The 27999-nt window shown below is 40.8% G+C and overlaps 1 protein-coding gene across 4 annotated transcripts in view; it reads left to right on the forward strand.

Moving 5' to 3' along the window:
* The window catches only part of LOC115131986 (DNA topoisomerase 2-beta-like), a 44922-nt gene that overhangs the window by 1052 nt on the left and 15871 nt on the right, over positions 1-27999 (forward strand). For 3 of the 4 annotated variants that reach the window (XM_065020392.1, XM_065020393.1, XM_065020395.1), the window contains exons 2-21: positions 7977-8210; positions 8979-9069; positions 10726-10789; positions 14012-14157; positions 14422-14519; positions 15218-15430; positions 15671-15844; positions 16084-16185; positions 16332-16469; positions 16716-16854; positions 22510-22667; positions 22965-23090; positions 23403-23513; positions 23827-23932; positions 24166-24275; positions 24613-24705; positions 25635-25749; positions 26073-26194; positions 27344-27492; positions 27720-27951. In XM_065020392.1, the coding sequence (XP_064876464.1) occupies positions 7977-8210; positions 8979-9069; positions 10726-10789; positions 14012-14157; positions 14422-14519; positions 15218-15430; positions 15671-15844; positions 16084-16185; positions 16332-16469; positions 16716-16854; positions 22510-22667; positions 22965-23090; positions 23403-23513; positions 23827-23932; positions 24166-24275; positions 24613-24705; positions 25635-25749; positions 26073-26194; positions 27344-27492; positions 27720-27951 (2721 nt within the window). The remainder of the gene's footprint in view (positions 1-7976; positions 8211-8978; positions 9070-10725; positions 10790-14011; positions 14158-14421; positions 14520-15217; positions 15431-15670; positions 15845-16083; positions 16186-16331; positions 16470-16715; positions 16855-22509; positions 22668-22964; positions 23091-23402; positions 23514-23826; positions 23933-24165; positions 24276-24612; positions 24706-25634; positions 25750-26072; positions 26195-27343; positions 27493-27719; positions 27952-27999) is intronic. The other variant, XM_065020394.1, reaches the window with a different exon arrangement.

Below are 27999 nucleotides of genomic sequence, written 5' to 3' on the forward strand. Positions count from 1 at the left end.
GCTTTAGAAGCGACCAGCCCGTAGATACGACAGCACAATTTGGGACCTGTGTAAAGCTAGCCACAAGGATTAGCCACAATAGTGGAATTTGCGGTTTTCCTTCTAAATAAAAGTCCCCCATTTGAAAGCGATTCAAACGGATATAAATAGTGCAATCGTGACATATTTGGACTAGATAATGCTAAACAAAAGACAATTAGTTAATTTGACAAAAATCTGTTGAAATCATACTGTGGATGTATTAGACTTTAGAATTGCATCGGGGGCATACTTGTATGTGATATTTGAAGGGCAGCGGTGCATTTTGAACCCACAACCTCTGTTTTTCAATTAGGTCTTCAGAACCGCACCGGTCCGTTTAATTGAACATTGAATTATGTTTTTTTGGGCCTGATTGCAGCCCTGTTTTCTATTTTAAAAATGTATGAAAATAAAATGGACACCAAAAATGAGCATAACAACGTATTGGGCCATATTATCAGGCTGGTGTGTTATTTAGCAATAAGCAATTATCACTTGTAGTCCAACTGATGCAGTATAGTTGTTATAAATAAATAGGTGGGGTTGCCCATCTGTATTTGTGCTAATCATTCATTAGAGTTGTATTTTTAAAATTTAACCAGGCAAGTCAGTTAAGAACAACTTCTTAATTACAATGACGGCCTAGGAACAATGGGTTAACTGCCTTGTTCAGGGGCAGAACGACAGATTTTTACCTTGTCCGCTCGGGAATTCAATCTAGCAACCTTTTGGTTACTGGCCCAATGCTCTAACCACTAGGCTACCTGCCGATCAGTGCTTCCTAAACTTTTTCAGTCTTGGCCCCTTCATCATGGGGGGAAGTAAGGATAGGTTGCTGCTGGTCAGAGTCTGAGACAGGCATGCTGCCTCTGACTGGGGAGAGAAACAGGCTAGCTTGAGCCTACTGCCCGAGGTTCAGAGAAACAGCCCTTCTGTAATTATGTGGTTTCCTGGAACCCAGTTTCAAAGTTTATAATACTTCCAAAGTTGACTTTGAACTCCCAAAATTGAGCACAATTTAACAGTGACCAATAATCACTTGTTTTTCATGCCGTCACTTCGCAATAGAAACCTTCTCCATTTAAAAAATATTAATTCATATGAATTAATTATTATTTATGCTTATGAATTTACCATGTTAAATATTATTGTACATCTTCATTTATTACAAAGTAGGCTCAGAGAATTAAGTGTTTTGAAGAGAGTGGAGAGAAAGAGGTGTTATTGGACAACTTTTTTTCTCTTCACAAACTGAGGACCGGGCAAAAGTAAGCATAATTGTTGGCGGGGGGATCCAATCATAAAATGAAGAATAGAGTAGGACTGTGTAGTTTAAAGCCACAGAAGGCCAGTAGCTAAGGTGGGAAAATAATTTCCAATTCATCAAGATCATCATGGTACACTACCGGTCAAAAGTTTAAGGTTTCTTTATTTGTACTATTTTACTACATTGTAGAATAATAGTGAAGACATCAAAACTATGAAAAAACACATATGGAATCATGTAGTAACCAAAAAAGTGTTAAACAAATCAAAATATATTTGAGATTCTTCAAATGATCACCCTTTGCCTTGATGACAGCTTTGCACACTCTTGGCATTCTCTCAACCAGCTTAAACTGGAATGCCTTTCCAGCAGTCTTGAAGGGGTTCCCACATATGCTGAGCACTCGTTGGCTGCTTTTCTTTCGCTCTGCACTCTGACTCATCCAAAACCATCTTAATTTGGTTGAGGTTGGGGGATTGTGGAGTCCAGGTCATCTGATGCAGCACTCCATCACTCTCTTTGTCAAATAGCCCTGACACAGCCTGGAGGTGTGATGGGTCATTGTCCTGTTGAAAAACAAATGATAGTCCCACTAAGCCCAAACCAGATGGGATGGTGTATTGCTGCAGAATGCTGTGGTAGCATGCTGGTTAAGTGTGCCTTGAGTTCTAAATAAATCACAGTCTCACCAGCAATGCACCCCCACATCATAACACCTCCTCCTCCATGCCTCATAATAACTACAACCTATTTTTGGACACCGATTACATTGCATTCCACGGGGAAACTGCGTTGCAGGTTGACCAACTGTTATGCGAGTGCAGCAAGGAGACAAGGTTTCTAGCTAGCATTAAACTTATCTTATAAAAAACAATCAATCTTCACAATCACTAGTTAACCACACATGGTTGATGATATTACTAGGTTAACTAGCTTGTCCTGCTTTGCATATAATCAATGCGGTGCCTGTTAATTTATTATTGAATCACAGCCTACTTTGCCAACTGGGAGATGATTTAACAAAAGCGCATTTGCGAAAAAAGCACAATCGTTGCGCGAATGTACCTAACCATAAACATCAATGCCTTTCTTAAAATCTGCATATTTAGTTACAAGAAATTCATGTTTGCAAGGCAATATTAACTAGGGAAATTGTGTCACTCTTGCGTTCATTGCATGCAGAGTCAGGGTATATGCAACAGTTTGGGCAACCTGGCTCGTTGTGAACTAAGTTGCCAGAGTATTACATAATTATGATTGAAGGTTGTGCAATGTAACAGCAATATTTAGACTTATGGATGCTGCCCGTTTGATGAAATACGGAACGGTTCCGTATTTCACTCAAAGAAAAAACGTTTCATTTTCTAAATGATAGTTTCCGGATTTGACCATATTAATGACCAACGGCTTGTATTTCTGTGTTAATTATAATATAATTAAGTCTATGATTTGATAGAGCAGTCTGACTGAGTGGTGGTAGGCTCGTAAGCATTCATTCCAACTTCACTGCGTTTGCCAGCAGCTCTTAGCAATGCTTGCTTCACAGCGCTGTTTATGACTTCAAGCCTATCAACTCCTGAGATTAGGCTGGCAATACTAAAGTGCCTATTAGAACATCCTATAGTCAAAGGTATATGAAATACAAATGGTATAGAGAGAAATAGTCGACACATCATAATTCCTATAATAACTACAACCCAATTTGTAAGTCGCTCTGGATAAGAGCGTCTGCTAAATGACTTAAATGTAAATGTAAAACTTCTTAACTGGTAGTATTGAAGAACTGGGAATATTGAACCACCAGCTTTCATATGTTCTCATGTTCTGAGCAAGGAACTTAAACGTTAGCTTTTTTACATGGCACATATTGCACTTTTACTTTCTTCTCAAACTGTTTTTGCATTATTTAAACCACATTGAGCATGTTTCATTATTTTAGAATAAATACATTTTATTTATGTATTATATTAAAGTTAAAATAAGTGTTAATTGTTCATTCAGTATGGTTGTAAATGCCATTATTACATATATATACACTGCTCAAAAAAATAAAGGGAACACTAAAATAACCCATCCTAGATCTGAATGAATGAAATATTCTTATTAAATACTTTTTTCTTTACATAGTTGAATGTGCGGACAACAAAATCACACAAATTATCAATGGAAATCAAATTTATCAACCCATGGAGGTCTGGATTTGGAGTCACACTCAAAATTAAAGTGGAAAACCACACTACAGGCTGATCCAACTTTGTAATGTCCTTAAAACAAGTCAAAATGAGGCTCAGTAGTGTGTGTGGCCTCCACGTGCCTGTATGACCTCCCTACAACGCCTGGGCATGCTCCTGATGAGGTGGCGGATGGTCTCCTGAGGGATCTCCTCCCAGACGTGGACTAAAGCATCCGTCAACTCCTGGACAGTCTGTGGTGCAACGTGGCGTTGGTGGATGGCGAGAGACATGTTGTCCCAGATGTGCTCAATTGGATTCAGGTCTGGGGAACGGGCGGGTCAGTCCATAGCATCAATGCCTTCCTCTTGCAGGAACTGCTGACACACTCCAGCCACATGAGGTCTAGCATGGTCTTGCATTAGGAGGAACCCAGGGCCAACCGCACCAGCATATGGTCTCACAAGGGGTCTGAGGATCTCATCTCGGTACCTAATGGCAGTCAGGCTACCTCTGACGAGCAATGTCAGAGCGGCATAGAACAAGATACAGTAAAATAGTATAGAAAACAGTGTAGACATTTTGACATGAGTAATGCAAGATATGTAAACATTATTAAAGTGACTAGTGTTCCATTTATTAAAGTGGCCAGTGATTTCAAGTCTATGTATATAGGCAGCAGCCTCTATGTGCTAGTGATGGCTATTTAACAGTCTGATGGCCTTGAGAAAGAAGCTGTTTTTCAGTCTCTCGGTCCCAGCGTTGATGCTCCTATATTGACCTCGCCTTCTGGATGATAGCGGAGTGAACAGGCAGTGGCTCGGGTGGTTGTTGTCCTTGATGTTCTTTTTGGCCTTCCTGTGACATTGGGTGCTGTAGGTGTCCTGGAGGGCAGGTAGCCCCCTCAGGATGCTGAAAAGATTTGGCATGGGCCCTCAGATCCTCAGAAAGTTCTACAGCTGCACCACTGAGAGCATCTTGACCGGCTGCATCACCGCTTGGTATGGAAACTGTTTGGCATCCAACTGCAAGGCGCTACAGAGGGTACTGCGGTGTCAGAGGAAGGCCCTAAAAATGAGACTCCAGGCACCCAAGTCACAGTCTGTTCTCTCTTCTGCCGCACGGCAAGCAGCACCGGAGCTGAAAAGGTACCCGATCAGCTTCTACCCCAAAGTCCTAAGACTGCTGAACAGTTAATCAAATGGCTACCGGGACATTCTGCATTTCACCCCTACCTACATGTAGATAGTACTTTAATCAATCACCTAACCCAACCTACACGTACATATTACCTCAATCAATCGCCCCAATTATCTCGTACCCCAAAAATAATTGTTTATTGCCTGTGTATAAACAATGCCTTGCAAAAGTATTCATCCCCCTTGGCATTTTTCCTATTTTGTTGCATTACAACCTGTAATTGAAATATATTTTTATTTGGATTTCATGTAATGGACATACACAAAATAGTCCATATTGGTGAAGTGAAATGAAAAAAATAAAAACCTGTGTTGCGTGTATATGTATTCACCCCCTTTGCTATGAAGCCCCTGAATAAGATCTGGTGCAACCAATTACCTTCAGAAGTCACATAATTAGTTAGATTGCACACAGGTGGACTTTAAGTGTCACATGATCTCACTATATATACACCTGTTCCGAAAGGCCCCAGAGTCTGCAACACCACTCAGCATGGGGCACCACCAAGCAAGCGGCACCATGAACACCAAGGAGCTCTCCAAACAGGTCAGGGACAAAGTTGTGGAGAAGTACAGATCAGGGTTGGGTTGTAAAAAAAAAATATCAGAAACTTTGAACATCCCACGGAGCACCGTGAAATCCATTATTAAAAAATGGAAAGAATATGGCACCACAACAAACCTGCCATGAGAGGGCCACCCATGAAAACTCACGGACCTGGCAAGGAGGGCATTAATCAGAGAGGCAACAAAGAGACCAAAGATAACCCTGAATGAGCTGCAAAGCTCCACAGTGGAGATTGCAGTATATGTCCATAGAACCACTTTAAGCTGTACACTCCACAGAGCTGGGCTTTACAGAAGAGTGGCCAGAATTAAGCCATTGCTTAATGAAAAAAATAAGCAACCACGTTTTTTGTTCGCCAAAAGGCATGTGGGAGACTCCTCAAACATATGGAAGAAGGTACTCTGGTCAGATGAGATTAAAATGGAGCTTTTTGGCCATCAAAGAAAACACTATGTCTGGCACAAACCCAACACCTCATCACCCTGAGAACACCATCCCCACTGTGAAGCATGGTGGTGGCAGCATCATGCTGTGGGGATGTTTTTCATCGGCAGGGACTGGGAAACTGTTAAGAATTGAAGGAATGATGGATGGCGCTAACCGCCATCCATCAAGAAATTCTTGAAGGAAACCTGTTTCTGTCTTCCAGAGATTTGGGACTGGGACGGAGGTTCACCTTCCAGCAGGACAATGACCCGAAGCATACTGCTAAAGCAACACTTGAGTGGTTTAAGGGGAAATATTTAAATGTCTTGGAATGGCCTAGTCAAAGCCCAGACCTCGATCTAATTGAGAATCTGTGGTATGACTTAAAGATTGCTGTACACCAGCAGATCCCATCCAACTTGAAGTATCTGGAGCAGTTTTGCCTTGAATAATGGGAAAAAATCACAGTGGCTAGATGTGCCAAGCTTATAGAGACATATCCCAAGAGACTTGCAGCTGTAATTGCTGCAAAACGTGAATAGTTAAGCACGCTCAAATTTTCCATTTTTTTTGTCTTATTTCTTGTTTGTTTCACAATAAAAAATATTTTACATCTTCAAAGTGGTAGGCATGTTGTGTAAATCAAATGATACAAACCTCCAAAAAAGGTTGTAAGGCAACGAAATAGGAAAAATGCCAAGGGGGGTGAATACTTTCGCAAGCTACTGTAGCCACGTTATTGATATTTTATTGTAACTATTTTATTTGTATCTATTTGCAAATGTTCTTGCCTTTTTTCTGCATTGTTGGGAAAGGGCTCGTAAGTAAATATTTCACACTATAGTCCACACTTGTTTTATTCGGCGCATGTGACAAATAAAATTTGATTTTGATTTGATTTTGTGCAGTTTGTATAAGTATGCCCCCCAATGCAATTCTAAAGTCTCATTTATCCAATGAGTTTTTACTTTTGTTGTGTCAAATTAACAAATTATTATAATTTGTTGAATTTATAACAATATTCCGACCTTGTTTAGCATTATCTAGTGCAAATATGGCATGCATCCACTTTGTATCCGTTTGAATCACTTTCAATGGGGGACTTTTATTTTGATGGCGAAGTGCAAATTCCACTATTGTGGCGAATCCTTATTGTGGCTAACTTCACACAGGTCAATTTGGGTGCCACTGGCAGCAGATAGACAATGGAGCAGCTGGCTGTCTGATAGAAGATGCTATAATGAGGTCATGCAGAATTCTTTCAGTGTGTTTGAGCAACCAAGATTAGGTTCTTAGCAGACCTAAATATATAATACTCTTAAGATTCATTTTTTTGTACATATCTTGTCAAAGCAAATATCCCAGAATGGTGGACTGTCGTGAGCTAAATGGCTGCTTTGGCTTGATAATCTGATTATGACTTGCTGTGAGAGTTTGGGTAAACCATAGACCATATGGAGTGAACTGTCTTGGGTCCGCTGTTTGTTACTAATAGGCTGATGAGAATTGTGAGGGTGTGTTGCTCAGATACCTCCCCATAGAGAAATGTAAACAGATCTCAAGGGCCACAGGTGACAGGGACTGCATTTTACTCAACCACTGTGTTTGTTATTGCACAGTAGATTATTTGCTCAGTTTATATGAGCCTATTGCATGCTCAACGGCTCTCAATCAATTATATACATTCATTACCACAACAATACCGTTTAGATTTCCCTATGCTTGAAACATTTACATTTTTATTTGATAAAGTTTTCTCCTCAGGCTCAGTCACTTTTTGGCCTCTCCTTGGGTGCAATCCTAAGTATTTAACAATGAGATCCACTGCCTTAACCAATGGTGTCTACTGTGGGTGTGTGCCGGGCAATTAGCCTAACCAAGGAAACCTTCCAAGTTCCATCCAACCCACTAATCAACCAAGCAACCAAAGCGTAAAGGAGCATTGACGGAAACATTTGAGGCTACACTGGACTAGTGGGATTTAGACCAGGGGTGTCAAACTCATTCCATGGAGGGCTGAGTGTCTGCCGGTTTTTGTTTCAGTTCATACCTAGACAACCAGGTGTGGGGAGTTCTTACTAATTAGTGACCTTAATTCATCAATCAAGTACAAGGGAGGAGTGTGAACCTGCAGACCTTCGGCCCTCCGTGGAATGATTTTGGATGGTCTGTCTAAATCCCGTGTCAAACAATCAAATTCAAACAAATGGCTACTGCTGTGCCTTAGTTCTGATAATCAGCTGCCAGTGCCTGCAGACACAGAGTTCAATCATTTATCTCTAGTGTAATTTTTAACAAAGTTGTGCACATGTGTCTAATACCAGACCCTCTTTGATAAGAAGAATGCTGCCAAAAAGAGGGAGGAGGAGGCGGCAGCAGCAGCAGCGGCGGCGAACGGCAGGGGCGATGGGGGCAAGGCGGAGGGAGGAGGAGGAGGAGCCAAGAAGAAGGGAGGAGAGAAGTTGTCAGTGGAGAGGGTGTACCAGAAGAAGACCCAGCTGGAGCACATCCTACTGAGGCCCGACACCTACATCGGCTCTGTGGAACCTGTCACCCAGGTGGGTTCGGTTTCTTCATGACTGTGGACGTCTAGCTTGTGTTCAGGAGGGTGCAAAAGAAAAAAAAATTGTGAGAAAAAAAAATGTCACTCCTGTTTTGTGCCAAATTAACTTTACTCCTATTCTACACCAGTGGATCCCAAACGGAGGGGTTCGGCTTTAAACTTACTCTTGAAAGTTGTAATGGGTGAATGCACAAGGTGTAATTTTGAAATTGGGTAGTGAATCATCAGCTCCTCTTGTCATGTTAGTCATTGCAGACCTTAGAGCTATTTATAACTGGTCAGAAATGTCCAGATACACGTGTCAGCGAATGTTTTTTTATTAGGTTTCTTTGCCCATAGATATTGTTGTAATTTTCTTGTCACTCAAATATCACATGAATACACACTAGACATGGCAAAGTTTATAGAATTGAAACAACATTTTATTGAAAACTGCTAAATGTTCTTTGCACCCCATGACAAAATGTGTAGAATTGCAGGAAATAAGCTTCAAACCTGCAAAATTCTCTCTACCAATGAGGGGTGTGAACAGTTTGTGTCATGAACAGTGCTTGTGTCCTTAGAAATAAGACATTCCACATGCTGGAAGGGGGGCCCGAGTGAAACAGTTTGGGAAGCCCTGTTCTACACATCGTTAGCCACAACAACATCTAGTTCTATAGATGGATCTAACAGAGAAATCTGGTGTTGCTCTTTGTTGTTGTTGCGTAGTCAAGTATTATGAATGGTTGATCAATAGACGTATCTATTTCAACCCTTTCAGCAAATGTGGGTTTTCGATGAAGACCTTGGAATGAATCTACGAGAAATCACCTACGTCCCTGGATTATACAAAATCTTTGATGAAATTCTTGGTAAGTCTATTTATCAGGGTATTTTAAAGCAGAACATACACAGGTAACAAGGTGGTCATTATGAGCTAGCCATAGCACTCAGTTAATTGTTATTAGGCTGTTATTAATCAGTTATTATCCCTTTATATCAGGCCCAGTTATTACTGTAATGGCCTCTGATGGACTTTGCCTCAAGATCCTCCCGAGTGGCACAGCGTTCTAAGGCACTGTATCGCAGTGCTAGAGGCGTTACTACAGACCCTGGTTCATTCCCAGACTGTGCCACAACCAGACGTGGCCGGGAGTCCCATAGGACGGCACACAATTGGCCCAGCGTCGTCCAGGTTGGGAGTGTTTGGCCGGTAAAGCTACTCCTTGTGGTGGGCTTGGTACCTGCAGGCTGACCCCGGTCACCAGTTGAACGGTGTTTCCTCTGACACATTAGTGCGGCTGACTTCCAGGTTAAGCTGGCAGGTGTTAAGGGGCGCGGTTAGGCGGATCATGTTTCGGAGGACGAATGACTCCACCTTCGCCTCTCTTGAGCCCGTGTTGCAGCGATGAGAGAAGATCGGAATTAGTAAGAAAAAGGGGGTAAAAAAGCGGCAGGTAGCCTAATAATTAGCCAGAAGGTCACTGGATCGAATCCCCGAGCAGACTAGGGGAGAAATCTAGTTGCTACTGTAAGTCTCTGGATAAGAGCGGCTGCTAATTGACTAAAATGTCAATGTAAGCGATCATAAAAATCTCAATTGTTTGACGTAGATTCTATTTTAGGCATACTTTGCTATGCCAGTCGACCAGTCTAAATTTGACATTTGATTAATTTAGCAGACACTTTTATCCAGACAGATTAGATGTAACCAGTTGTGTAGAGGAGCTAGCTTGTCCTTGTGTATTCTGTGTCCCCCTCGCTCCTACTCCTCATGTAATAATTTGTCTGGAATGAAGAGCCGTCTGAGGAAATCTTTTATTGGTTGTCAGTCGCACACTGATGAAGGCAAGCGGCAGTAGAATCCAGCACTACTCTCGCTTATGTGTTTGGCTGACTGGCACATTAACATGGTGTACAACCAATTATTGTACCGGAAAATGTTAGGCTCATGCATTGATTAAAAGATGAACACCCCTGTCCTGTAACAGTACGTTTATACTAGGCAGTACCTTGAGCGATCAAACTACTGGAACTCGGTCATATGCAATGGAAGGAGACACGAGAAGTCATCAAGTTTTTTTGCTCCCCACACTGTGCTCATTTAGCTGTTTTATACTGGTGATAAGGTAAAGACAGCCGCCTGTCCTCGCTGCCCAAATATTCACTAGTTCTTACCACATCTCTGTAATTACTGACTAGACATAACTCACACGGGGTCAGTCACACAATGTCACATTACAACCAAAGCAAAGGCTTTCTAATGCAAACCGTATAACACACAGGAGACTTGATTGAGGCTATTTGACTTTTCAATATGTTTTCAGTATGAGAGACTTGCTGTGTTGAAAGGATGTGGTTTTGCATTTTATAGGCCAGGCAACATTTAGGCTATTGATTCTCAAGTGTGTCTAAAGCTCTTGATGAAAGTGCCATTACCAAGTATCTTTTCGATAGTTTCTATCAACACAATTGAATCCCTGCAGCCTACTACTTGTCATTTCGACATGTTTTTCTCTACTCCACAGTCAACGCGGCCGACAACAAACAGCGGGATAAGAGCATGTCGACCATAAAGATCTCCATTGATCCGTAAGTACACATGGACCAGTAAGCAGTTGTCAATCATTAGTCAAGTCCAAGAACCGTACTGTGCACGTGGCTTAGGTAGGCACAGCAGCTTCTATCTGATGCAGGTGTCATGAATCCGACATTATCATAAGTTCTGTTTAACAGTCCTGTTTTGTGTCGGCAAAGCCCTCGGCTCGTGCGTAGGAGTCAAATCATTTGAGCATAGCAGCGCCACCTCAAAAAAAAAAATGCGCAGTGGGTGCAGCCGCTTCTTTTCATCGGAAAACAATGGCTCGCCCATTGCCATTTTTGCTGTTAGAACGTGAAAGCCCTTTCAAGCATCACTTTGAGGTAGTTGAATGAATGGCTGTTTAGGAGATTTAAACAAAATGAATAAATGTAACATGGTGCTTTCACTCTTTAATGCCATCAGATTGTCATGCTGCCTGGGTCTCTCTAGACTTCTTGCCGTGAAATTATTGATCTTTTAGCGGCGTTAGGTGGAAATGGTTCTGGTTGACCAATAAAACCCAATAGTTAAACTCACTAAGTCTCCTTATAAACATACACTGCCTTCAGAAAGTATTCATACCCCTTGACTTATTCCACTTTTTTTTAAACTTTACAGCGTGAATTCAAAGTAGATTTAATGCATGTTGTTTTTCTCACCCATCTACACACATTACCCAATAATGACAAAGTGAAAAAAAAACAAAAAAACAATTGGTGCAAATTTATTAAAAATAGAATACAGAAATATCTTATTTACAGTATTCACACTCCTGAGTCTTTACAGCTGTGAGTGTTTCTTTTACTCCTAAACTAATTTAGGCTTGCTGTAATAAAAGGGTTGAATACTTAATAGCTCAATACATTTCAGCTTTTCATTTTTCATTAATTTGTAAGATTTCAAAAAACATTATTCCACTTTGACATAATGGGGTATTGTGTGTAGTCCAGTAACAAACACATCTACATTTAATCCATTTTAAATTCAGGCTGAAATGCAACAATATTGGAAAAAGTCAAGGTGTGTGATTACTTTCTGAAGGCACTGTATCAAAGCATGAGGATTTTTCTGTGGGAGGATGTCTTTGGAAATGCAGAGCATCCAATTTGTTGAAGTGATCGGACCACTGTCATGCCTGTGTGGTATGTTTGTGTTAAAGTCTGCATTGTGCATGGATCAGCTGAGTATTTAGCTGTAGGTTGATCTGTGGCACAGTTCTTGGTGGCCTTGGTAGTTAGCTAGCAGCAAGGGGTTTTAGGGGATGGGCTTAGGGAGAACAGAGTGAAGATGTGAGGAGAGAAGCTCCAGAGGAGAAAGAGATGAGAGGGGAGCGGTGGAGAGGTAAGAGAGAAGAGGAGATGGAAGGAGGGTGTGAGGGAGATAACAGGACCATGGAGAGACAGGGAGGTACTGAAGAGGCTGATAGATCTCTAGGTAGAGAGCGAGACAGGGAGGTACTGAAGAGGCTGATAGATCTCTGGGTAGAGAGCGAGACAGGGAGGTACTGTAGAGGCTGATAGATCTCTGGGTAGGTCTTGATGAACAGTCGGTTCTGGAATTCAGGGAGCTCATTTAACATGCTGTTCACCTACGGCACGGCAACCACAGCAATCTGCCGAACGCTCGTATTCCTCTGGGGTTTCTGTCTTCACACACAGGGAGAGAAAGAGCAGACCGCTTAGCACCAGTATCCTTAAGCGGAGCTCCCGGTCTTCTCCCTGTGAGGCCTGTCTGCACGTCTCTCTCCCTATAAGGTCCTGTCATATCTCTCCTCTTATGCACTCAGGACATGCGTTGGGAGTCCAGAACCCCCTAACGATTATCAGGTCGCTAATGGCCTGGTACTCAGGGCTCGATTGTCCCTCTAACCACTCAATGCAAATGCTATCGAAAATCACATCAAACACATCATCAAAACAGCATGTGCGTTTAAAACTCACCTCACTGTGATCAATTTGAAGAAAGGAGTTCAACAATGGGTTGAAACTGAGTGGATACCTGCTCATTGTGGATAAGAATTTGTTCTTAACTGACTTGCCAAGTTAAATAAAGGTTAAATAAAAAGTCTACGCCCCTTCGTCGGTGATAGGTCAACAGTAAGGATTCTTCAGGAAAGTCTTTCTTGTCATTCAATGAGAGAAGACTTGTTTTCATGCACATTGTTTGGTGCAGTATTTCCAAATAAAACCTCTTAGTTCGATGTAAAATTGCGCAACTAAGATCTCCTTGACAAAAACGTCAAAATTAATGACATTTACTGAGTTATCTTAGATTAATTCTGACTAGTTTGAGGAAGTGTATACTGATTACGGCGTCTCAAAATGGACAAACAGTACTATTTCCGCTTATTTCTCTTTTTTTCAAGCGAATGTCTTTTTAAGGGAGTATATGAGCACACTCGTTCGCCTTGCCGACTTCAGCTAGCCGCCAGCCGAAATAAAGCATGCTGACACCTTTGCACAACGAAATGAACAGCACTTTATAAGGTGACGATTAATTCAAAACCTCCATATGAATATTAGAGCGTATGCATACGCATAGAACTATATATGAGCCCAAGCCCGAATAAATATATATATATATATATATAAAAAAATGCTAAAATGAATTATTTTGCCGTTATACGATACGTAGCCTACTGCATATAATGCACGACTGACACATTACCTTTAGCTACGGAATATCTCACCACCACCATCTCGTCCCCGCTCTCCTTCATTCCTTTCTCGAGTGTGCAGAGAGGGATTGTCTTTTTTTTGGTGTTTTTTTTGTGGAATTTTACCCCTTTTTCTCCCCAATTTCGTGGCATCCAATTGTTTTTAAACAGCACCAACTGCCAATAAAGGGAACATATAAGCATATCTTGTCTGCTAACTGAACAAGTCTACAGTCTATGGCATGGCACATAGCCAGATAACATACAGTAGACCAACTCATATTCTGTTCTTCTGAAATACATTTTCTTCATATCATAATGTTTCTTTAGACCTGAATAAAATAAATAATGGATGTATTGTGATGGTGTAATAAAATAAATAAATATTAAAGAAATATAAAAAAATATCATGACCGCCAGAGCACTAATCTGAAGGTTAGTACATCTAAATGGAAATACGTAATGATTATTCAAGTTGGGTCATGATGTTTCTGTCTGTCCTGTGAATTTCTTTGGCATGCATTGTTTATCCCGCCTAGTTTATTCCTACATTCATCATCCTCCTCTCTTCCTTCAGTGAGTCCAACACCATCACCATCTGGAACAATGGTAAAGGCATCCCTGTGGTGGAACACAAAGATGAGAAGATGTACGTTCCCGCTCTCATCTTCGGACACCTCCTCACCTCCAGTAACTACGACGATGAGCAGAAGAAAGTCACAGGTGACAAAATCACTCTGAAAACGAGAATCTAATGAAATAATTATTGTCCATTTGTGTAACACCATTTCATATGGTTTCGATAAAGCTTCAGACAGAACGTCCAATCTAAGCCATTTTTACTGTCTGCTTTTATGATCTCAACTAGTTTTGTGGTACCCCTTGCAGTGCTTAGTAACACAACACTGGAGTGAGTGAATGACTATAGCTCTTCAAGGACAATCTCTCCATAGATGAAAGCATCTCTCCCTTCTGTTTTCCTCCTAGGTGGAAGGAACGGGTACGGTGCTAAACTCTGCAATATCTTCAGCACAAAGTTCACAGTGGAAACTGCCTGCAAGGAGTACAAACACAGCTTCAAACAGGTACAGACAACGAGAAAGCACAGTGTGATTGACATCTGTTGTTTAGTCAACCTTGAAAAGAACATTCTTCAAACAGCTGAACTCCAGTTGATGTTTTGCAGGAGTACAGTATGTAAGGGGGTGAGTATGAGTTGATTTGCACTGTCGGAGGTGGTCTCACAGGACTTTTTTGTTGATATTGTAGGATTCTACATAGTTCTGGGGTATTTCGGTTATTTCTCTAGATAGATGGTTGTTGTCTTTGTTTGTGTGGTTTGTCCTACAATTGTCACTTTCAATGAAATGACTCACCAAAATAGTGATGGTTTGTTCAATCAGTTTCACAAGGCTTTTTATTAACTCGTATCTCTTTGATGGAATTTCACCATTCACCATATTTAATTGGGGCAGCAGGGTAGCCTAGTGGTTAGAGCGTTTGACTAGTAACCGAAAGGTTGCAAGTTCAAATCCCTGAGCTGACAAGGTACAAATCTGTCGTTCTGCCCCTGAACAGGTAGTTAACCCACTGTTCCTAGGCCGTCATTGAAAATAAGAATTTGTTCTTAACTGACTTGCCTAGTTAAGTAAAGGTAAAATAAATAACTAGAATTTTTTTCTTAACGTGAATAATGTAGTGCATTTCATGACAATCTATGTCCCCTTCTTTCTCTCTCTTTCCCCCTCTTTTTATCTCCCCCTCTTTCTCTCTCCCTCCTTAGACCTGGCAGAACAACATGGGGAAGACGAGCGACCCCAAGATAAAGTTCTTTGATGGGGACGACTTCACGTGTGTGACCTTCCAGCCGGACCTGTCCAAGTTCAAGATGGAGAAGCTGGACAAGGACATCGTGGCTCTGCTCACCAAGAGGGCTTACGACATTGCTGGCTCCTGCAAGGGCGTCAAAGTCATGCTCAACGGGAAGAAACTCCCTGTAAGTCTCCCTGCCCCATGTAACCGCACATAGTAAGATGGGCTGTCCCATATACACAGACTATATGCTGTACATAAGGTGCCAAGTCTTGGAAGACCCTGGGAAGAACGTTTTGACTTGAATTTTTTTTTTTCCACTACACCTGTTTCAATACAATGTCATTTGCTAATAACCTTTCCACAACCAGAGCCACTATCCAGACCCGGTTTAGGCTCCTCTCACCTGTCCTTGTCCTCCCAGGTGACAGGGTTCCGCAGCTATGTGGACCTGTACGTGAAGGACAAGCTGGATGAGGTGGGCGTGGCCCTAAAGGTGGTCAACGAGTCCGTCAACGAGCGTTGGGAGGTGTGTCTCACCATGAGTGAGAAGGGATTCCAACAGATCAGCTTTGTCAACAGCATCGCCACCACCAAGGTAACATCCCCTCAGGGAATTATGTTGTTATTTTACCAGAAATCTACCCTTTGATTTAGAAAACTATGACTTGACCAATCTAGGAATAAAGGACAGAAATGAAGTGCCAGTTGCATGTGTAAATATGCTGGGATGAGTATGCATTTTAATGGTATTCACATCTTGGAGTATGACTTGAATCACTTTCTACCACATTAGACATGTTTTATATACTACACTGCTTGTTTTGTGTCATTCAGGGTGGCAGACACATTGATTACGTGGTGGACCAGATCGTAGCCAAGCTGATAGAGGTGGTGAAGAAGAAGAACAAAGCTGGTGTCTCAGTCAAACCCTTCCAGGTTAGTTATTGCTATCTTATTACTGTGTTATTACTGTCATGTTACTACAATAGTTTTACTAGTGATTACATTCTTAGTATACTGGTATAGGAAGAACCTAATGTAAAGTCTGGTCAGTCTTAATGCTTTGTTTTTCTCTCCATCAGGTGAAGAACCACATCTGGGTGTTTGTGAATGCGTTGATCGAGAACCCAACGTTTGACTCCCAGACCAAGGAGAACATGACCCTCCAAACCAAGAGCTTTGGTTCTAAGTGTCCTCTGTCTGAGAAGTTCATCAGAGCGGTAAGGAGATTTTTCTTCTTAAATTACTTTTCTTTACCACAGTGAAATATCACTACCTCCATGTATACATCCTATGTTGTGCATTTACTCTCTACATACACTGTTTCCTCACTGAGAAATCAAAGTTATTTAGATTGAGTTGATATCATATGATCCTAAAATCTGTTCCATGTCCTCTTGTGTTCTCAGTTCACCTGGAGTATTAAACAATGATATATCATATTCAATTATTTATTTTGTCTGCAGGCGACTAATTGTGGTATTGTGGAGAGTATCCTGAATTGGGTGAAGTTCAAGGCCCAGACACAACTCAACAAGAAGTGTTCTTCAGTGAAGTACAGCAAGATTAAAGGCATCCCCAAGCTGGACGATGCCAACGATGCTGGTAAGACAACCACAACGACTCTGCCCTGCTATGTTCCTAATCAATTATCCACCAAGAGGGCCTATTTTTACCAAATGTTTATTGACACTAGTTGAAGATATTTAATTAGGCTGGGGGAACAGAGCTAGACGGTGGGGCCCCACCCCACATTAGGGGAATTGTCGTCACACCTCATCAGAGTGAGCAGTTGAACACTGTATGCTGGAAAAGACCCGGTTTGTTATTTTTGATTAAAACAAAACCGCTGTTAATTAAATAAGAATACCAAACTTGTTTTTGTGTGGATTCTGCGACGTGTTTAGCTTTTAACAGCCAGAAAACACTGCTAACCAAACAACAGTGCTAGGTGGCTGTATTACAGACACCAGTTGTCGTCATGGAAAGACGCATTGTTAAAAACAATCTGGATACTAAGGAGATCCTGAGGGAAATTGACGAGTACCAACAGCTTTACGCTATGGAGGAACAACATACTCCATCATGGAAAGATCCGACTACCTCACAAAAAAAACAACTAATTAGACATAAAAAATAATCTACATAAACTGACAATTTACCTACCGTTGAAGTAGAGGCTAGTGCTCTGGCTGGAATCCATGCAACACTGGAAAAGTTGTGTGAGGAGGTAGCAGTGCTGAGGGGGTTTTCCCGGAACTGATCAAAAGCAGGGGAAGGGAGCTTAAAGGGACCAAATATGATCTCAATGACCAATTTCCAAGGGAGATAAACGAACATCGCAAGAGACTGTATCCGGTACAGAGGCAACAGAGGGAGAAGGGTAAGCGTGCCTTTCTCATTGTGGACAAACTCTTTATAGATGGACAGCTATTCCGAGACAGCTCCATAACACAATGGCTGTACTAAATTCTACAGGGACTTCAGGTTACTAAAAAAAGAAAGTATGGGAACTGTAAAAATATCTGAACACTATGAAGTGGATATGAACACACACATACTCAATTACATGTTCACTTACATATACAGACTAATACATACATACACACACACACACACACACCTGATCTCGCTGTCTTTTCTCACTCTTTCTCTCCTCTTCTCTAACTCTTTCTCTCCTCTTTCTCTCTCTCTGTCTCTCTCTCTCTCTATTGTCGAGAAAGAACTGTTCTATAGTTTATATATGTTTACAACAAGCAAGGGGAAGATATCAGAATAGAGGCATTGGGGAATATTAACATATGGTACGGAATACATTTGTACTGTGGTGAAGCCGTCTCTATAGTAATGCAAGGTCTCTTTCATGATCATGTGAAACGTCAATTGCTCTGGAAATGCTGGGATGTGTTTTTCAATGATGTTAAAGGTAATTATGATGCAACTATGACGGTGATACGATATGGATTACAATTATCATCATGAATATTAAGGCTATACGCACTACATGTTACACACATAGACACTCAACCATGCAAATTGGCGGAGTTATTCTTTATTTGGACAGGATACATTATAATCTTACTCTTATACAGACATCGTACACCCTCTCACTAAATCACATCCGATATCAAACACATCAACCTACTCAGATTTACTACACACATAATATCTTGTCTCAATTTTCTAACATCTGTGGCATTGGCTCACAGGCAAACAGGCAAGGGAATAAAACATATTGCTAGAACCTATTTCTTGAATTCTAAATATCAGACATTTGATGCTCTAGATTTGACCTTCATAATACCTCTGATGGCAGTAACTTTACAAACACTAATCATGGTCAATTTAGACTGAGAATAGTATCTAGTTATGGTGAGGGGTGAAATAAGTATAGGCAGTTACAATTGTAACGGTTTAGCAGATTATAAAAAAAGTGGCTAAAAGAAAAGGAATAAAGGAAATTCACTCTACATCCCTAGATGAAGTTGGGTGGAAAAGGAATTGAGTGGTGAAATAATTTTCTGTCGTGGACATAGGAACTCAAAAGGTGTGACGATATTAATTAACAAACATTTTGATCGGAATGTGCAAATAGTTAGGAATGATTCGCAAGGAAGGTGGATTTTTTTAAATATGAAAGTGGACGAAAAAGAGATTTGGCTCATTAATCTATATGGTCCAAATCAGGATGATCCATACTTCTTCGAAACTATTTATACCAATTTATTGAACTTACAAGCAACAAATGATCAAATCATTATGGTAGGAGACAAAAACACAGTGTTAAGTACCTCAATGGACCGTAAAGGAAATCACTCTACAAAGTATCATCACACCTTGCCCTTAACGAAATCACAAATATTATGGACACATTAGAAATAGTGGATATTTGGAGACTAAAAAACTCAGACCTAGTGAGATACACATGGAGGAGACTTAATTGTGTCTTTCTCTCTTGCATCAAAGGTTAAAGTTTTAATAGGAGACAGAATGCGATCAGATCATCATCTAATTAGCCTTCACATAACTCTTATAGATTTTCCACGTGGACGGGGATATTGGACATTTAATCAAAGTTTACTGGAGGACAACTTATTTTTAACTAAGACAAAATAATTTATAACTGATTTTTTTTCAGTATATTATAGGAACAGCAAATCCACTTATTGTTTGGGATACCTTTTATATGTACCTTCAGAGGTCATTCAATTCAATATTCATCAATAATAAAAAGCAGTTTCTGGCTAAAGAGACAAGACTAACAAGGGAAATCCATGAACTAATAGTACAGGTAGATAGCAAGAAAAACAATACTACATAGATACAAAATAAGTTGAGGAAAAACAAAAAGAACTTGAGGAACTTATTCAAGAACAATCTAATGTAATCTATTACAAAAATAAAGCAAACTGGATGGAATATGGAGAAAAATGCACAAAATTCTTCTTGAATCTCCAACACAGGAACGCTAACAAAAAGAATTTGCAGAAACTCATTACTGAAGACGGAGTCATCTATGATTCCCCGAATTATATTTTAAAAGGGGAAGCTAAATATTTTAAGCAGATCTTCTCTTTTCCGTCTCATCCTCTCCCACTGAATGAAGATTACGGTAAGGAATTCTTTCCAAATAATACAAAAAATGGAAAATTAACAAATGTACAGAAAGATCAGTGCGAAGGCCAAATTACAGAGGAGGAACTTTTTAAGACTATTAAATCCTTTCAGTCTGGAAAACCCCCAGGGCTTGATGGCATACCGGTGGAGGTACAGTTGATGTCGGAAGTTTACATACACTTTGGTTGGAGTCATTAAAACTCGTTTTTCAATCACTTCACAAATTTCTTGTTAACAAACTATAGTTTTGGCAAGTCTGTTTGGACATCTAATTTGTGCATGACACAAGTCATTTTTCCAACAACTGTTTACAGACAGATTATTTCACTTATAATTCACTGTATCACAATTCCAGTGGGCCAGAAGTTTACATACACTAAGTTGACTGTGCCTTCAAACAGCTTGAAAATTCCCCAAAATTATGTAATGGTTTTAGAAACTTCTGATAGGCTAATTGCCATCATTTGAGTTAATTGGAGGTGTGCCTGTGGATGTATTTCAAGGCCTACCAACAAACTCGGTGCCTCTTTGCTTGACATCATGGGAAAATCAAAGAAAATCAGCCAAGACTTCAGAAAAAAAATTGTAGACCTCCACAAGTCTGGTTAATCCTTGGGAGCAATTTCCAAACGCCTGAAGGTACCACGTTCATCTGTACAAACAATAGCGCGCAAGTATAAACACCATGGGACCACGCAGCCGTCATACCGCTCAGGAAGGAGATGCGTTCTAGACTCTGCCTAGAATGCCAGCATCTCGGAGTCTCTTCTTCACTGTTGACGTTGAGACTGGTGTTTTGCGGGTACTATTTAATGATGCTGCCGGTTGAGGACTTGTGAGGCGTCTGTTTCTCAAACTAGACACTCTAATGTACTTGTCTTTTTGCACAGTTGTGCACTGGGGCCTCCCACTCCTCTTTCTATTCTGGTTAGAGCCAGTTTGAGCTGTTCTGTGAAGGGAGTAGTACATAGCGTTGTACGAGATCTTCACATTTCTTGGCAATTTCTCGCATGGAATAGCCTTCATTTCTCAGAACAAGAATAGACTGATGAGTTTCAGGAGAAAGTTCTTTGTTTCTGGCCATTTTGAGCCTGTAAACGAACCCACAAATGCTGATGCTCCAGATACTCAACTAGTCTTAAGAAGGCCAGTTTTATTGCTTCTTTAACAGGACAACAGTTTTCAGCTGTGCTAACATAATTGCAAAGGGTTTTCTAATGATCAATTAGCCTTTTAAAATTACAAACTTGGATTAGCTAACACAACGTGCCATTGAAACACAGGGGTGATGGTTGCTGATAATGGGCCGCTGTACGCATATGTAGATATTCCATAAAAAATCTGTCGTTTCCAGCTACAATGTTAATATTGTAAATGACTAATGTCTACACTGTATTTCTGATCAATTTGATGTTATTTTAATGGACAAAAAAAAAAATTCTTTCAAAAACAAGGACATTTCTAAGTGACCCCCAAACTTTTAAAGGGTAGTATGTATGTTGTATGTTGCTTAGAAATCCGAAGAGAGTAGCCAGCAGAGATAGGTGGGATGGGCTGAGGGAAGCTGAGGGTTGGGATGTGGAATTGGAGACAAGTGGGAGTGGTGTTTCTGGGCGGGAGATAGAATGATATAAATATAAAAGTATAAAAAATAAAACATAATAAAAAGTATGTTTGAATGACACTGAGAGGCAGTGTTTTTTGAGGCTGATGCCGTGCAGGTGTTTGTACACATGCATATACACACGCTCTCATTCAAATACACTCAAACACGGAAACACACACACATGTAAATAGTGCCAGACATGCACTCAAACATATACAGTTGGACTTGCTGTTATGATTTTAGTTGTCCTTGATGTCTTTAGGTATTTTTTTTGCGTTGTTGTTTTCTTTTGTATTTTTTTTTCTCATGAGTTAATTTGATTGGTTGTTGGTGCATTGGGGGGGTGGGGAATGGAATTAATTTTCTTTTTTATGATTTACTTTTCTTTTTTCTTGGGGGTCAGGGGGGCTGTGGGAGGGGTCTCGGGTGGTGGAGGGACAGCTATGTGGAACTGTGGGGGGATCTTGGAGGGTTTGCGTCCCTGTCTTTTTTTGGCCTGGTGGGAGATCTGTTGACGTGCCCTTGAGCAGGGCATTGACCCTGGATGCTTCTGTGTGTCGTTCTGAATGGGAGTCTGTTGGATGACTGGTGTGATGTAGTTGTTGGATGACTGGTATGATGTAGTTGTTAGATGACTGGTGTGATGTAGTTGTTGGATGACTGGTATGATGTAGTTGTTGGATGACTGGTGTGATGTAGTTGTTGGATGACTGGTGTGATGTAGTTGTTGGATGACTGGTGTGATGTAGTTGTTGGATGACTGGTGTGATGTAGTTGTTGGATGACTGGTGTGATGTAGTTGTTGGATGACTGGTATGATGTAGTTGTTGGATGACTGGTGTGATGTAGTTGTTGGATGACTGGTGTGATGTAGTTGTTGGATGACTGGTATGATGTAGTTGTTGAGCGGCTTCACTGCAAGTATATTGTATGTTTTGGATATTAAAAAAAAAATATATATATAAAAAACACACACAAAAAACACTGTTTAAACACTCACTGAACTGCACGTTTTACTTCTGTCTTCTTCACCCCAGGTGGTAAACACTCGTCTGAATGCACTCTGATCCTGACTGAGGGAGACTCGGCCAAGTCCCTGGCCGTCTCCGGGCTCGGCGTCATCGGGCGTGATCGCTATGGTGTCTTCCCACTAAGAGGAAAGATCCTGAATGTACGAGAGGCCACACACAAACAGGTGAGAGAGTAGAGAGCCGTTAGGTTGGTCTGGGAGAGGTGTATGGGGGATTACAATCTAAATGATTCAAGTAGCTATCAGACATACACCACAATAATAAGTTATCTTGTAAAGAGATAATTACTGAAGGGATATACATCAATTATTTCCCAAATGTGGGGCAATAACCATTCAGATCAACTGAAAAGGAAATTGAGATCAACTGAAGCCAAACTCCACCAGAGCTAGGGTGGCCCACCCTGCCTATATTATGTTCGGGGATACACTGACACAATCCATTTTTCTCTTTCCCACCAGATCATGGAGAACGCAGAGATCAACAACATCATCAAGATCGTGGGTCTGCAGTACAAGAAGAGCTACGACGATCCAGAGTCTCTGAGATCCCTACGCTACGGCAAGATCATGATCATGACCGATCAGGTTCTAACACTTAATCAATCCCACCAACGACTGACGTCTATAATTGACCCATGTCTTGGGATTTTCACCATCAATAATTGTAACAACAATGAGCGTAAAGCATCTTTCATACAGTATGCATGTTCAAAGCCTTGTTTTGTTGAAGTTACACTCTAAGGTTACTCTGAAATGGCATGATATTCCCTATATAGTATGGTGTAATGCACCAAAAGTAATGCACTACATATGGAATAGGCTATCCTTTTGGATGCACCCTTGGGTCATAACAATCCATACTAATAGTGTGTGTTTGTGTTGATGATCTGCTGACAGGATCAGGATGGCTCCCATATCAAGGGTTTGCTCATCAACTTCTTCCATCACAACTGGCCATCCCTGCTCAAACACACCTTCCTGGAGGAGTTCATCACGCCCATCGTTAAGGTAAGACTCACACAGGTAATAGCAGGGGTTCTGGGCTATTACACACATTCTATACAGTCAAAGTAAGATTCATACATTGGTACAGCCAGTCCCAATTTTCTCCCTATCACTTCCCCTTGGCTTGAACTCTTCAGTGTTTGCAAATCTACACCGGCTGAAACCTCCATCATAGGACAAGGACTACATGACACAGCCGTGACCTGTAATTTCAGCTTATTGGCAATTATCTTTAAACTGTTATAAAACACAACATTTAGATTGTCTTAAAACTAGCAAGCATGTTTGTAATGCTGCTTTGAACTCTTTCCTGCAGGTGAACAAGAATAAACAGGAGCATGCTTTCTACAGCATTCCAGAGTTTGACGAATGGAAGAAACAGACAGTCAACTTTAAAACCTGGCATATAAAGTACTACAAAGGTTTGTTCATCACATGTGGATAATCCTCCAAACTAACCATTATTGTTAGAAGCTATTCTGTTTCACACTACTGAGGCAAATCGAGCCAAGCTCTACTGTACTGGCCTGAATATACATCCACCATAGTTGCTGGAAAGGACAATGTGGGAAAATAATGTTTTAGCCAGCCAGCACAGTTTGGGTTGCCACGGTACTGTGAAAAGAGTTTAAGTGTTTGATTGCTTGTGTTCCAGGTTTGGGTACCAGCACAAGCAAGGAGGCCAAGGAGTACTTTGCAGACATGGAGAAACACCGGATCATGTTTAGATACGCTGGGACAGAGGACGACGCTGCCATCACACTGGTGGGTTTACCATGGACACCACTCTCTCTCCTTTTCCCTGTCTTGGTCTTCTGAACACGGTTTCAGTAAATGTACAGAACAAATGTCTAGAAAAGTTAGAAAATCAATTCTGAAATGGCTAAAACATTTTAGAAAATATATTCCTCAAGCTAGGATTGCTGTGCACACACTTAGTGCTTTCTTCAATCCTTCTATCAACTCACACCTGAGACTTTGTTTTGACTTTGTGATTTGTCAGTGCTCTGCTTGAGAGATCCTTGCCAAATGGAGAGAGGACTGACAGTGATTTTGTTTGACTGACACGAACAGTGATCTATCCATTGCTGCCTGTCTCTAGGCGTTCAGTAAGAAGAAGACTGACGACAGGAAGGAGTGGCTCACTAACTTCATGGAGGACAGGAGACAGAGGAGGATGCACGGCCTGCCAGAGGTGAGTGGGACTGACTGTGACCGACTGGGTTCAAATCCGCGTCTCCTGCATGCCAGAAGACTGTTAGCCCGCTTAGCTTAATAAACAAAAGATGTATCCACTTTTTTTGTGTTATATTGTATTTGTGCATCTCTGAGTGATGTTCTATCAATTCCCGGTGTCATTTCATGTTCATGTGTATCTGAGATATTCACCATTCAAGTAGGTAGAAATACAGCCAGTACAAGAAGTTTTGCATACCTCCTATTGCGTAAATCTTCAGGTCTCTGCAACGGTTACTCATCACACAAGTGTGCTTCACTGAAACATCTAGGTTCCATCTGCACTGTGAGAGACTGTCCAGATCATTCACATCAGTGCAGATGAAGGAAAGGAGACAAGGAGAGGAAGCAACAGACTATTGAGATGCACCCAATGAGAGACATTTTGATATTGGAGTTTGATTAAAGGAAGAGTGTAGACTGTTCAGATGTTTGTGTTTTCATAGAGGGATCTCTCCACCATGGGAGTTACTTGGACCATGATGTATCACAGCTTGTTTGGAGTCTTTAGCTGGCTCAGATTCGCACGCCTCTGAGGATTTGTGTTCAGCCCGTGTTACCCAAATATCCTAAGCATTGAAATGGAAATATTTCCTGAAAATTCTCTACTGTCTATCACTGATGTAAAGTAGCAGCTGCTTTCCCCTTGTGAATCCCATCAGAACCATGTCTAACACCGGTGACATCATCAGAGCGCTGCTTCAATTCTGTTTATTTCTATTTCATCCTACAGCAATACCTGCACGGAACACAGTTTTGTAAATGACTCTGTTTGCTGTCGGTCGCTGATGCAAAGTAGACACCGCTCTCCCTTGTGGCACTGATAAGACATGACAACATCATAGCCCTGATTAAAGTCACTTTAATCCTTTTATTGTCCCCATGCAGCAATACCTGTACGGCACGCAGGCGAAACACCTCTCCTACAATGACTTCATCAACAAAGAACTCATCCTCTTCTCCAACTCCGACAACGAGAGATCCATCCCATCCTTGGTGGACGGTACGTATGCATCGATCCACTAGACTATCTCCCTGGACACTCTTGTAGCTTTTGTTGTTGTGTTTGTTGTCAAATGGCTTTGAAGTTTCATAAGGGAACTCCGAAGCCTGGAAACTTGTTTTTAACAGAGTTCTTCACCTTCCTCTTGAATAATTGTTTGTGTGAAGTGGTCCCCCATTGATGACGTGTATCATTTATTTCAATCCCCATTAGCTGTTTGTTGCAACACCTACTCCTCATGCGGTCCACTTCTGATCCCCTTTTGAAGAGATGTGTGTGTGGTGTGGTCCTCTTTTGATGATGTCATGTGTGTATGTGTGTAGGACTGAAGCCAGGCCAGAGGAAAGTGCTGTTCACCTGTATGAAGAGGAATGATAAGAGGGAGGTGAAGGTGGCTCAGCTGGCTGGTTCAGTAGCAGAGATGTCTGCCTACCATCACGGAGAGGTCCGTAAACTTACTGAGCTATATGAAAAATACTTACTGAGCTATATGAAATATACTTACTGAGCTATATAAAATATACTTACTGAGCTATATGAAAAATACTTACTGAGCTATATGAAATATACTTACTGAGCTATATGAAAAATACTTACTGAGCTATATGAAAAATACTTACTGAGCTATATGAAAAATACTTACTGAGCTATAGGAAATATACTTACTGAGCTATAGGAAATATACTTACTGAGCTATAGGAAATATACTTACTGAGCTATAGGAAATATACTTACTGAGCTATAGGAAATATACTTACTGAGCTATAGGAAATATACTTACTGAGCTATAGGAAATATACTTACTGAGCTATAGGAAATATACTTACTGAGCTAAAGGAAATATACTTACTGAGCTATAGGAAATATACTTACTGAGCTATAGGAAATATACTTACTGAGCTATAGGAAATATACTTACTGAGCTATAGGAAATATACTTACTGAGCTAAAGGAAATACAGTGGTGGAAAAGTACCCAATTGTCATACTTGAAGTAAAGATACCTTAATAGAAAATGACTCAAATAAAAGTGAGTGACCCAGTAAAATACTACTTGAGTAAACATTTAAAAGTATTTGGTTTGAAATATACTTAAGTATCAAAAGTCAAATTTAAAGTACAAATTATTTAAAATTCCTTATATTACACCAGATGGCACCATTTTCTTGTTTTTTATTTAATTTACGGAAAGCCATGGGCACGCTCCAACAGTCAGACATTAATAATTGGAGGGATGATGAGGGATTTTCTCTTGATAATTGTGTGAATTGGACCCTTTTTCTCTCCTGCTAAAAATTCTAAATGTAACAAGTACTTTTAAGTGTCAGGGAAAATGTATGGTGTAAAAAGTACATGATGTTCTTTAGGAATGTAGTGAAGTAAAAGTTGTCAAAATATATTAATAGTAAAGTACAGATACCCCCAAAAACTATATAAGTAGTACTTTAAAGTATATTTACATAAGTACTTTACACCACTGATGAAATATACTTAGAGAGCTGTCTTCCACTTTAAATCAATACTGTCTGAAGAGACTTTGTGTTTCCCACAACAACACTGTTTTGACACGTGTGCCTCTGTATGTGTGTGATCAGCAATCCCTGTTGATGACGATCGTGAACTTGGCCCAGAACTTTGTGGGCAGCAACAACGTGAACATCCTGCAGCCGCTGGGTCAGTTTGGTACCCGCATCAACGGGGGCAAGGATGCTGCCAGCCCTCGTTACATCTTCACCATGCTCAGGTAATGCCCCCCAGGGTCAAAACAGAATTGTGCTAGCTATTTGATTGGTCTACTTGTTGTATGATTTTTATGGGCCTTTGTATCATCCTGAAGTACAGTCATACCTGCTTGATTTAAAAATGATGTATTTCAGGTAAACTTTGTTTATACATCACCTTTCATAAAACACATTAAAACTCAAAATGCTTTAAAAATGTATTTATTATGAAGTAATGTCACTTTCTCAGTCCTCTGGCCAAGATGTTGTTCCCAGCGGTGGACTCCAGCCTGCTGAAGTTCCTGAATGATGACAACCAGAAGGTGGAGCCAGAGTGGTACATCCCCATCCTCCCTTTGGTGCTGGTGAACGGGGCCGAGGGCATCGGGACGGGCTGGGCCTGCAAGATCCCCAACTACGACCACAGAGAGATAGTCAACAACCTGTACCGCATGCTCAACATGCAGGACCCCCTGCCAATGGTGAACATTTACAACGCTCAAACGTATTTCATTACATAAGATCAACTT

Source organism: Oncorhynchus nerka, linkage group LG7, assembly GCF_034236695.1.
Source record: "Oncorhynchus nerka isolate Pitt River linkage group LG7, Oner_Uvic_2.0, whole genome shotgun sequence".
Classification (NCBI taxonomy): Eukaryota; Metazoa; Chordata; class Actinopteri; order Salmoniformes; family Salmonidae; genus Oncorhynchus; species Oncorhynchus nerka.